Raw genomic sequence first — 13,169 nt, 5'->3', positions numbered from 1 at the left:
GACTGAACCAATGTACGTCATACATGTATTAATGGATGTCTCATGTCTCCCAAAAATATATAAAAGCAAGTTGTGCCCCAAACTCCTTAGGCACATGTCATCAAACCTCCTGAGGTGGAGTCCTTAAACTTGGCAAAATAAACTTTCTAAATTCTTTGAGATTTGTTTCATATTTTGGGTTCTCAGACTTTAGCTTGGAACTTTCCTCTCTGATAGCTCCAGAGGGGGCACAACCTTGGACAAGTACACAGTCTTTCAGACTGGTAAGGATAAGTTTAAATTTATTTTTAATTCTGGTCTCCCTCGAGTCACCCCTAGGTCAGAATAGTTTATTGTTCAGTCACTGTTTTATCAGAAGTTGTGTTTAAGTCCGGTATGCAAGTTAACCTTTCATCCTATGTTAATGGGTTTGTTTGCCGCTTGGGAATGCTTTCATGTCTTCTGATTTCTCCTGAGTGGATGCAGCCTATTGCATAGGTACTGTCTTCCTGACCCACAGGAAGGCTCTTTTTAGTTGCTTCTTTCCCTGGTTCACTCTCCTAAACTTCTGGCTGCTCTGAAGTTTTGCTTGTATCATGGAGCTCCCAGCCTCCTCTAACTTAATGTTCATTATGATCTCTATTGTTTTTGAAAACAGCCTTAGCCATGGAATTCTCCACTTTCTATTTCCAATAAAGTCAGTCTCCTCGAGAACTTTTGTGTAGCTCTTTGTCTTTATGGCTTGACTTCTCCCCTGGGCAGAACTCTGACACTGCCACAACAGTACTGGGGACATGATCTTGCTTTTCCCACAGTGACACTCCCTCTTTAAGTGTAGGCACTAGATGGTGGGTGGCAGCCCTGGGGTAGACTTGCAAGACATTGCTGGTGTGAAAACTCTGTCCTGTGAGTGTCTTGTGGTGGGGTGATTGGAGCCCCAGGATTCTTTGTCTACCATGCTTCCAGTAGCAGTTTTACCCTACAAATAGGGGATAGATAGGGCAAGGGACAACCAGTCCTCTTGGCCTTGCCTATGTGGTAACTCTTGTAATATGTGGCTGGCAGAGGAGGAGGTGATGGAGGGAAGTGAAGGTTATCTTGTTTCTCCTGAGGCTGGATACTAGGGTCAGAAGGAATCCCTCACTCTTAGAGTACCTAGGATAAAGGTTCTGTAAATTGGAACTGAGGGTGGGGTGGAGGGGAGTGAGTTGTGGCTTAAATGCCATAGACTCTCACTCTTCTTACTGATATTCAGTCGATTTTCTTGAAGGAATGTTTCTTCATTTGCTGTATACCCTTAGGAAAATTTCCAGAGAACTTAAATAATTGCTGTAATTTTTACCTCTTAAATTGTTGTTTTGCTGGTAAGAGTGTCCTCTGAGTTTCTAACTCTGCTATTCTAGAAGACCTATCTAATTTATATTTTTCATATATTGCTGGGTTTGGTTTTCTTATATTGCATTAATTTTTTTTTTCAATTTGTGTTAAGAGTAAAATTGTCAGTAATTTTTCTTTCTATTATTTCTTGCCTAGGTTTGGTATCAATGTTTATTCTAGCTTCTAGGATGGGTTTGGAAATGTTTCTACCCTTCCTAATTTTTGGAGGAATTTGTATGTGATTATCTTTTCCTTGCCTACAAAACCATATGTGTTTTGTCTCTCTTTGTATTGGGGCATGATTTTAACCATTGATCACAGTTTTCAAAGGTTACAAAATTTTGAAAAAATTTTAGTTGTGATTTTTCCTCCAGTATTGGTGTGCTATTTTTATTAGAATGTATTCATTTTGTTTATTTCACACAGCTTTTGAAATGTAAGTTTATAGCATTCTACCTATAGTTTTCTCCCTTTTTCCTTCCTCCTATTGTTAACACTTTTTAATTAATCTTGCCAGAGGTTTAAAACATATTAGTTTTTTTTCTAAGAACCAACATTTGTCTCTATTTATTCTATTACTTTTTATATTTCATTGACTACCTATCTGTCTGTCTGTCTATCTATCTATCTATCTATCTATCTATCTATCTATCCTCTTCCTCATCATCTCACTGCTTCTTGTTTTTTAGGGATTATTTCCTTGTTTTTAAATTATTCCTCAGCTCACTGAATTTTGGCAATATTTATTTTTTATTAAAATAATTTTTACTATAAATTTACCTTTAAGTATTATGTTACTTTCATGTAACAATTTTTCTTTTTTTGTTATTTTTTTTTTTTTATTTTGAGACAGTCTTGCTCTGTCACTCAGGCTAGAGTGCAGTGGCTCAATCTCGAAGAAGAAGAAAAGAAGAATTAAGAATTATCAATTATTTTCTCTGCAACAGAATTAAATGTTATAGATGTTATTATAAGAGAATGATATGCATATTTTATCCTTTTGTAATACAAACTTAGCTCTAGAGAATATAAAATTTAAGCCCAGTATGTTGAAGTGTTGTGGTAAGTGTAATTAATGACAAAGAACTTATTACACTCGTGGTTTGAGGCAATTTTACAAATAACTAGTATTTCTTGATTTTAATATCTTCTATTATATATCAGATATTGTCTTTAAGAAATCTGTAACATCACAGAGAAGAAATAATAGCCGTAATTTCAATTATTTAAAGCATCCTTCAACTTTATGGTATAAAACATTTTGGGGGTAAGAAGAGTTTTCTTTTTTTTAAATGAGGCTAAAGTCAAAGCCAAATGTTTTGTTTCTGTTTAATGTTATCTTAGCAATGTTTCTAAAAGTCTATTGACAATATACATTTTTTTCTCATTAAGTATTGCCCATATAGAAGAAATTACTCACTTTGAATAGGCAAAGTGAGTGATCACTGTGATTTTGAACATAGCATTTTAGAATTAAAGGCATACCAAAGATAATACTCTAAATTCAACATCCCTATTAAAGATGGAAAAGTCTGAGGGCTAGAATTTGATTTGCCTGCATTACACAGCTAATTTGATGCCAAAATTGAAACTAAAAGCCAAATGTAAGGACTATTGGTCCAGTTCTTTTTACCTTTTCCATTTCCGCAAAAATGATCAACTGACTTTCTGTATGATTATTAAGTTGTTTGAAATACACAAAAATGGTTGTCTTGTTATTTTACCATATACTAGTTTGTTGAAAATTATTAAGCTATATAAATTTATATAGCCATTATCTTTTGGCTACAATATTTGAAAACCAGAACACCCATTTTTCTCTTCATACAAATGTTTTCTCTTTATTAGAAAGCAACCATTTAGTATCACTTATCAGTGAATTCAAGTTTTCAAGTTTTATTTCATAGTATTGTCATTTCTATGGCCAACTTGATTGATTCTACCTTTTTTTTTTTTTTTTTTTTGAGACAGAGTCTCACTCTGTCACCCAGGCTGGAGTGCAGTGGTGTGATCTCAGCTCACTGCAACCACTGCCTCCTGGGTTCAAGCAATTCTCCTGCCTCAGCCTCCTGAGTATCTGGGATTACAGGCATGCACCACCACACCCAGCTAATTTTTTTTGTATTTTTAGTAGAGATGAGGTTTCACTATGTAGGCCAGGCTGGTCTTGAACTCCCAACCTTGTGATCCGTCCGTCTTGGCCTCCCAAAGTGCTGGGATTACAGGTGTGAGCCACCACGCCCAGCCAATTCTACCTGCATTTTCAAGATAGAATCCTATCATGAAGTCTCATTATGGAAGTAGTTATTTCAAAAATATGTCACATTATGTTAGCAGCTCTATATTATGGACAGTATTTTCAGAATATCCTTTAGCTAGGTAGGTATATTTTTTAAAGTATTCTCCCTTTTCAACTAAAGTCTCTTCTGATGATTCTGGAAGATGGTCATTTAGGTATAGTGCATACCAACTAATAGATTGCTTATAGATCACCTGGATAATGATTATAAAGGTTTTTCAAAGCAATATTTGGCGTCTCTGTGGTGTCAGTGAGATGTGTAAATTGACTTGAGCAGAAAGAAGCCAATGAATTCAAATTAGCCACCTTATATAATTTATTATGGGAGAATTATGAAATACATATTTAGATCCAAATTGTCTTTAAAAATATGCATTACAACTGGAGTTTTCCACTGAGAATAAAAGTTTTGTTTTGACCTCACATAAATCCAAGGGTTCTTGAAAAAAACGTTAATATAAATTCTCAATAACTATATCATTAATACCTTATGTATACATAGGAGTTTATATAATGCATTTAAGTAACCAAGAATGTAACATTTATTAGCCACCAAGTAATTAGGAGATAGCATCAATTATATTGAGAGAAGATGAGTTTAGATGCTTATAGCCAAGGGAGTTAATTGAAATTGAAAGCTATTGTAGGTGGTTACTACTATTATTATCAAACCTGAAAGTTGGAACATGTGAACTTGATCCTTTGCACACATAAAAGTTCACAAAGCTGCTTTTAATTTGCCTTTGTTCTGTAGTACTGCTTGGTGAATCATGCACTAGTTTGTTGTAAAATTCATGTAAACTTTTATGTATACAAATGTCAGATCAAGCACAGGTTTTATTAATTATATATATTTTAAACTGCCAACAGCAAAAAACAAAAACAAAAAAACCCAGAGGCCAATAAGTGAAATGCAATAAAAAATGAAATTTATTCTTTTGGCTCAATAATGACATAGCTCACCATTCTTTTTAGCAATAGCAATTCCCTGCATGCAGTTCTTCAATACACTACAGTAAATAGTTTTGTAAAAGGAATTAACATTAAACTTTTGGTCTGTGCAAAAAACAAAAATTTATATCATGTTAGGTAATTGCACAACTTTGCCACTTTGTTCATGGCTAAAAAGAACAAAGTCCATGTTATATCTGTAATAGCTTTAGTGCAGCAGGAATTAAAAAAATAAGACTAGTCTGCATACTTAAGTACTACAAAAGTTGAATAAAAAAAAACTTCCATGAATAAAAGGTTATATTGAGGCAACCATAGTTGGTAGAAAATGATCTAAGTTTGAGTGTTTGACCAATGTATCTCCTATTGGAATGGTAGAAAATATATTATAACAAAGAAATCCATAAAACCCATTATCTAACTTTTATTTTAGGAAATTATCCATTGAAAAATCTTATGGATTCAAAAGTTTGGAATTGTGATTAAAAATAAAAAGCAAAAGCATAAAGTAAAATAAATTGTGATGTCATCAACCTGAAAATAATTTTCTTATGTACAAAATGCTGACAAATAAAATTGATTATATTTTTACATTATTTATATTTAAACAAGTTTTAGACATATTTTTAGCAAAATATGAAGAATAGGTTTTGTCAGTAGGCAGTATCCAGTGTGTTTCCTTGAAATCTGGAGAGATACCATATGATACTCATGTTGAATTAAAAGTGCAAAAGTAAAGGTGTTTGTAAATAGCTTCAAATTATTCTGCTTGACATAATGGACAGAGCAGGTTGAATTCATTCTATCACCAATATGTGACATTCTTTAACCAAGACTTGTGGAGAATGGATTGAGTAAAATAGAGCAGCATAGGCAATATTAACATGCATTAGTGATAGCCTTTAAACTATGTTTAATGAATGGTACAGGATACATCCCTGTTGGAAGCTCGCAAAAGACACATACACTGTGGTACATATTTGATTTAATAGAAGTTGTTTATCAGGCTATGTATATATATTTGCCCAAACATGCACCACAGGATAAAATAACTATTTACATAACATAGGGTATTTAATTGACATAGACTATCAGCTTTGCTGAGAGCAGAAGATGGCAAAGCAATACTGCAGCAGAAAGTGGAACAACTATTCTAAAGCAATACTTTAGATATATTTTTCTAGAATGGATTTATTAGATTACCTTTTTGGAAAGCATTTGACCAAAATTAAATATAGAGCTCTGAAACTTAGAATAAAATTTGCACTTGCTGAAACAGAATACTTTGCATAAAAATAATCCTTTAAATATTAGAGGAGACTTTACAGGCACATAACTGTTCAGATAGAAACAAACATAACAGACTAAAATACTTTCAAAATTAAAGCCATCTAGAAAATGGAAGTAACTGAAACTGTAGCCATTACAATTCTTCTTCTGGTTTTGAGCAAAAATTTTATCTCTCTGGCAAAACACCTTTGTATGATCACTTGAGAGACTTGTAGAGTAGGACCACAGGGTTCTTGTATACTGTTTCTTCAACGTAAACCTCATTTACAAAAATAGTGACATAGTATTATGAATAAACTATGAATTGGGGACCATGGAAATGCACTAGAACAAATTTTGTAAAAATATGGCAGATATGGAAGTTAAAAATAGAATGGATGCAAGGACTGTACTAAAGGTGTTTGGTGTAGTTACAATGATCACTTTGCACAACTATCCCTGTAGTCTAGGTAGCCATTGGGTTTCTCCTCAGCAGTGTCAGCTGGTAATAAAAACAGCAACCTCTTGTCAATGTTGATACCCTGTCTCACAGAGTTGCAGTGACAGAGAGGTCACTGTCTTGTATAGGCACTGACTATGAGTATTTGTTAAAACAGTCAGTTTGGCATGGACCTCCTCTTGAAGTCCAGTTGACACATATACTTTACCTTCACAGGCTGTAAACAATTGATCACAAAGATAATTCTTTGTTTCTTTTTACTTTTGATTTTCTCTGACCTCTTTTCCTTTGCTTTCTTTTTCTGGTTTGTCTTTCTCAAACTTTTCTTTGTCTGGTTTTGTTACACTATCATAGGAAGGAGGAGAGGTGGTAGAGGAACTCCCATCTGTTTTTTCTGGAGTGGAGTTCCCATTTAATTTGTCAATAATCATGTCTTGTTTTATAGGTAAGTCAATCCTCCCTTTAATTGCCTCTTTGTTATAGTTACTTGATATATTTTTTAACCTTTGCTTTAAAAGATAACATCTGAAATTACGCTGAATGATAGCGGCAGACACCTCCTCTTGTTTACGTTTCAAAGTGGTTGTAATAGGCTCATAAGAGACTTTGGAGGGGTTTGATGCCATAAACCGGTCTTCCATCTGTATTCGAAGGGCATCCATCTCTCCACTCTCACCCAAAACACGCTTTGTAAAGGCAAATAAAATATCAAGGCAGTGGATCCGGTCACCACTGACCATGGGCAGATCCATGGCAATAAGCTGGACTTTGTTGGGTTTTGCTATGAGAAGAGGAGGATCCAGGGCAGCTGCAAAATCAGAGAGTTTAGAGAACTCTATAAACTGGGTCGCATCGGGATCAAACTTTTCCCAAACCTCATAGAACATCTCAAAGTCATCCTCACTCAGGGGCTCTGCACTTTCTTCAGTAGCAACACTGAAGTTCTCCAGGATGACCGCGATGTACATGTTCACCACAACCAGGAAGGATATGATGATGTAACTGACAAAAAAGAAAATCCCAACAGATGGGTTCCCACAGTCTCCCTTAACTGAGCTGCCAGGGTGAATTGTGTCAGGGTCACAGTCAGGTGGTGCACTATTAAGAATAGGTGCTAGCAATCCATCCCAGCCAGCAGAGGTTGTAATTTGGAACAAGCAGATCATGCTGTTGCCAAAGGTCTCAAAGTTGAACATGTCATCAATTCCAGCTTCCTTTTTAACATAGGCAAAGTTGGACATCCCAAAGATGGCATAGATAAACATGACCAGGAAGAGCAGGAGGCCGATGTTAAACAACGCAGGAAGGGACATCATCAAAGCAAAGAGCAGCGTTCGGATCCCCTTTGCTCCTTTGATCAGACGTAGGATTCGGCCAATCCTGGCAAGACGGATCACTCGGAACAGGGTAGGGGACACAAAATACTTTTCTATCATCTCAGCCAGAAACATACCTATGGAAAACATAGAACACAGCTAAACAGAGAATATCTTTCACTTACATCATGGCTTTGTCTTTTTTAAGGTCTATGAACAGAACAAACTTGTTATGAGTATGAGCCTTTACTAAATATTTGGATCCACTCCCTGACATTAGCAATTACAGATTACAGAGTTTTATTCAGTGATTCTGTAATGTCATAAACTAATATGAATTTTTGCAAAATCCAAATAATCTCCAATGGTAGCATGGCAATTTAAGAGTATATAGACCCAATTTATATGAATAGTCATCCCTACACATGAATTGTGGCAATTACAAACAAAAATATTTCTGAAATCTCTCAATATATTGTTTTCTATTTTTTAATGATACTCTTCAGTTAGAGAAAAATGGGCCATATTTGACATGAGGTTAAAGTTGAAGTTTCTAAATTTGGGGATCTATAATTCCCCATCTCTCTTTTTCTCCTACTAAATCTCAACTCTTCTTTGAAGACCCACCTAGGATGCATCACCTTTATCTCTGGAAGCCTGTGTTAACTCATTCCAGTAGAGATGGCTACTTCCTCTTCAGTGCTTCTTACAGTACCAACTTTATTGCATTATAATGATTTGTTTTTTAAGCCATCTGCCTCTTTTAGTCTGTGACCTTTGTTTAAGATTTGGAGAGTACCTGATAATGTTTATTTCCTGTCTTCTTCACCTCTTTCCCAAACCTAGTATTCCTAATATGGTTTCTAACTAGTTAGCTTTGTGAATAAACCCAGGTTTCAGAGTTTTTATTCAAATATGTTAGTGTTGAACTTTAGATCTATATGCATTATTATTCTCAGATCTAATTTCCATGTTAATCAGCTAGAAGGTCCTGGGGCAACCGTTTCTCTGTAACTGTACCTCTTGGTAATTAAGCTGTTCTTACCTACAATGGAGAGAATCACCACCACAAAATCAAAGATGTTCCAGCCTATAGTGAAGTAGTAGTGTCTGAGGGAGACGAGCTTCAGCACAAATTCTCCAGTGAACAGAACAATGAACACTAGGTTGATCCGGGACAAAACTAGGGTCATGTATTTGCCCTGGTCATCGGTTTCCACCATCATGGTGACCATGTTGAGGCAGATGAGGATCATGATGCTGATATCAAAGACTTGTCTGGTTACAAAATCAAAGACCATTCCTTGGAATTTGTTCTAGAAAGTGAGAGAAGAGAAATAAGGTTACTATATATATTTCATAAAGAGTAATGCAGTAAAATTATAGATAAAGCCCTTCCACATACGATGATGGATGTGCATCCTCCTCATATTACCCCAAACAATTTTGTGTGCTTTTTTTCTCTTCATGTTAAAAAAAATGGAAAAAAAAAGTTATATAGCTAAACAAAGCATATTTGGTTTATATAGGTCCTATGGAAAGACAAAGCTGGATGAGACATAAATTAAGGCTGGGCGTGGCAGCTCATGCCTGTAATTCCAGCACTTTGGGAGGCTGAGATTGGAGGCTTTCTTGAGGCCAAGAGTTCCAGACCAGCCTGGGCAACATAGCGAGACCTCATTTCTATTAAAAAAAAAATTAGCCTGGCATGGTGGCACAGGCTTGCAGTCCCAGCTACGAGGGAGGCTGAGGTGGATCACTTGACCCCAGGTGTTTGAACCTGCAGTGAGCTATGGTCTTGCCACTGTACTCCAGCCTGAGTGACAGAGTGAGACCCTGTCTCTTAAAAAACAAAACAAAAACAAACACATAAATTTGTGACAATTGGTTGATAATATGTATAGTCTTTGCTTGATTTGAATAAGTATGTTAATTTTTATAAAAAATAGTGACAACTAATAACAAAGATTTACAAAGTAGGTTAATATCGACAGACATTTAGATAGAGAATACACCAATTCATTTATCAATATTTTAGAAATTTTGGTTTATACCTTATTTCTCTCCCCTGAAATACATCAGTCATATTTCTATTGAATTCTACTTCTCTAGCTCTGTGAATCTATGTATGGGTTTGTTAATTTATCTGTATTTCTTTCCATCTGTCCTTCTTTACCTATGCCCTGTGCTTTAACAAAAATGCATGACTTTAAACATTTTTTTCTTTGTCTTATTAACAATCATCTCAGGAACAACATGCTTTCAAAGATTCTTATATTAATATGGCTAGTAAATACAGTTTTATTAAAGAAATATAGTATTAATCATTTAGAGTAAAAACTTAAAACTTCATGGCTTACCAAAAATCAAAGGTCATGAACTGACCATGTTTTAATTTTTAAAGAACTCTAGTAAAGTCAGTTCAATCCTTTCCCCTCTTACCCTGCTCCCTCACATTCCAGCTCCAACTACTCTTATAAATATGGTAAAGTCAAGTCACTTAGAGAATTTATGAGGCCTTGTCAAGTCCCAGTTCTGGCAATTACAAGATTTGTGGCTTGGAGTATGATTCGTACGTTCTTTGCGCCTCAGTTTCCTTACTCCTTACCTATTTCAGAAAATAGCTGAGTTAGAGTCCAGCTCTGTGAACATAATCTATCATTATTACATCATTCCATTATCATGAGGCTCTACAGAGTATGCATTCTGAATATGCCTTATTCTATTTTGGTGTATTTGGTGCAGCAAACAATTTTGATGACATCTTTTCCCTTTCTAAACAGGTTTGGAATATTTTCTAGTCCTAAGAATGGAGGGAACAGAGAGTATAGAGGGAGGCCATGGAGAGTGGGATGGGAAGGCTAGAGGAGGAGGAACCAGGTGTGCTGTTGGTAGCAGGAAAGTGAACCTTGCTTTGGAAGCATTTATTGGGAACCCTGAGCTAGAAGTTTTCAACTCACAAATTATAAAGAACATTACCTCCTTTTTTTGGAATGTGGTAACTCCTAATGAGTCCAGAAGTTGTGAATTATGATACAAAATATGAACTTTATAATTAGGGCTCAATATTGGTGATATCAACTAATATGTTCTGCTCCAGAGCATTGCTCAATTTGACCATATGGACACATGGCTTTGGAACATTAAAGGAGACAAGTAATTCTTACTGCTGGGCGAGGTATGGGTTTCTGAGGTTTCTTGGATCCAAGTTTCTTCATTGCATTGTAATATTTTTTCTGTTCCTCTGTCATAAAGATGTCTTGACCTCCAAAGTAAAGACATAGTATAAAATTGGTTACAATTCTAATATGTGTTACAATAGTACTTCTACAAAAAATATTTGTCTTTCCTTTAATCTTTTCTAATTTTTAAGTGGATATTATCCTGCTACATATGCATTTATCCTGCTTTTCCCATTTATGTGAAATTATGAATATCTTAATATTATGCAAAATCCTTACATACATAAACCTCTGATCACTACAGGATCCTAATTTGATTATCCTATGTTTAAAAGTAGGCACAAGGGTCTCAAATATATTTTTGCAAAACAGAAAACATTTTCTTAGTCCAATTCACTGCTGATAATTTTACTTCTTCATTCAACAGTTTTTGAATACTTTCTGTGTGCTAGACAATGTGCCAAGTGTCAGAATTACATAAATATATGATACAGTATTCTGCTTCTAAATGGAGCAGGAAACTGAAAACATAGGTGGACAGTGTATGTTGATATGACAAAAAAATTAAATGTACTGCAGAGGCAGCAATGAATTCAGAGACTCAGAGACAAGCTGTTACATAGCTTACTTACCCTTAAGCTAGGCCTTAAAAGATGATTACGGGTTTTCTAGGAACATTCCAGGATAAAAAAAAAAAAATCACAAAAAGCCTCTCTTGTTCAGAAAAGGGCAGAAAACTCATATAGATGTATGGGTGGTGACTATGTAGTAGGGAAATACACATGTATAGAGTGAAGTGTAGGAAAAAATGAAGATGGAAAACTGGGTGGAGGTAATTCCTGAAAGGCTCTGTAAGCCAGGCTAAAGCACTGGAGACCCATTGGATGGGTCTGAAGGAGTGGACACATTTTTGGGTCGGAAAGATATCCAATAGATAAACTTTGAGAGGAGCCACTGACTAGAGGCTGGAATCCCTGCAGCTTAAATAACCACATGGGCAACTGGAAATAATATAAACATGATTTAAGTCTGTCATGACTACAAGTATCCTGGTTATTTGGTTGCATTAACAGACAGAACCTCAGAATGAAGAAAGGTAAAAGCTGAAGAATACTTATCTTCTTTTTCTGCTGGTTGAAGTTATCTATGATGACACCAATGAATAGATTCAGAGTGAAGAATGACCCAAAGATGATAAAGATGACAAAGTATAAATACATGTACAGATTTTCTTCATATACAGGCTGAAGTTTAACCTAAATGATATTGAAAATATTAAATAATATTAAAAGTACTATAAATACTTACACTAAATCAGTAATTTATTGAGTGCTGTTACTTAATACAGTGCTACTTTTGCCTTACCCTGAGATATTGTTCTGCAAAAACAATTTTTTAAAACTAGTATGATCTAGTAAAATGAAGGTTTGCAAGTTTTATGATTGTTCTTGGTTCTGTTTTCCCATTGTGCCTTACCTTTAACATATTCTTTAACACAAATATGGTGATATAAGCACAAAAACATTTTGAGCCTATTATTAGTCATAATTTTTTGCAATATTTTCAGTTTGGTTTTGGAAATGCTGAATTTTGGAAATACGGCTTTAAGAGCAGAACATCAACTTCTAAGAGGAAAATTCAGCACAGATATGTTCTGTGGAGTTATTTTTATTTTTATTTTCTAAATTGAGTGTCCCTGAAACTTGCCTGCTTTTCTGTATCATGATATTCTTGGAAGCTACTTCACAGAGTCTGGTTTATCATACTCTCCAGGGATAGGGTGAGACAAGTTACTTCCCCACTGAACAACTTTCCCACTCAGAATAGTCTCATTTATTGGACCAATCTAATATCTTACGATCCGTGCAGCTAGATATCCTTTCATATTAGCTACATATTGTATATTAGGCACACATTAATCAAGCATCATCTATATTGAAGCAGACCGTTCATTTTTTATATGCAATATTAAATGTTCTAATATAGAATTTTGGATGTTTCAGTGTTTAAATTACCACCAATATTCACCATAAGAAATCTAGAACCTATAAATAATATTTGAGTGATACTTACATCTCGTGAATCAACAGCTGCATACATAATATCCATCCAGCCTTTAAATGTGGCCTGTAAATAACATATATTTGAATTGTTCATAAAAATTTCACCTAACAATGACATTTAACCAGATGAAAATCTGACAGTATTATAACAAATAACTTTTTGTACAATATTGTGAAATTTCATATGAAGAGATTCAAATAAAATTGAAATAGAAAAACATTTGTATTTAAAGTCTGGAACTTGTTTCCTTTTTTTCTTGAAAGTATTCTTTT

At 34.9% G+C, this 13,169-nt stretch overlaps 1 protein-coding gene across 2 annotated transcripts in view; it reads right to left on the bottom strand.

The window, feature by feature from the left end:
- Positions 1-3,961: 3,961 nt before the first annotated feature.
- LOC116810729 (sodium channel protein type 3 subunit alpha) overlaps positions 3,962-13,169 on the bottom strand; it is a 114,796-nt gene continuing 105,588 nt past the window's right edge. For both annotated transcript variants that reach the window (XM_032755547.2, XM_032755546.2), the window contains 5 exons: positions 12,907-12,960; positions 11,952-12,089; positions 10,819-10,923; positions 8,697-8,967; positions 3,962-7,788 (listed from right to left, as the gene is read on the bottom strand). In XM_032755547.2, coding sequence (XP_032611438.1) covers positions 6,593-7,788; positions 8,697-8,967; positions 10,819-10,923; positions 11,952-12,089; positions 12,907-12,960 — 1,764 coding nt within the window. In that variant the 3' untranslated portion in view covers positions 3,962-6,592. The remainder of the gene's footprint in view (positions 7,789-8,696; positions 8,968-10,818; positions 10,924-11,951; positions 12,090-12,906; positions 12,961-13,169) is intronic.

This window comes from Hylobates moloch, unplaced genomic scaffold (genome assembly GCF_009828535.3).
Source record: "Hylobates moloch isolate HMO894 unplaced genomic scaffold, HMol_V3 SCAFFOLD_1, whole genome shotgun sequence".
Lineage (NCBI taxonomy): Eukaryota > Metazoa > Chordata > Mammalia > Primates > Hylobatidae > Hylobates > Hylobates moloch.
Note: the sequence above shows the minus strand (reverse complement) of the source record. Positions and strands in the feature narration are given on the sequence as shown.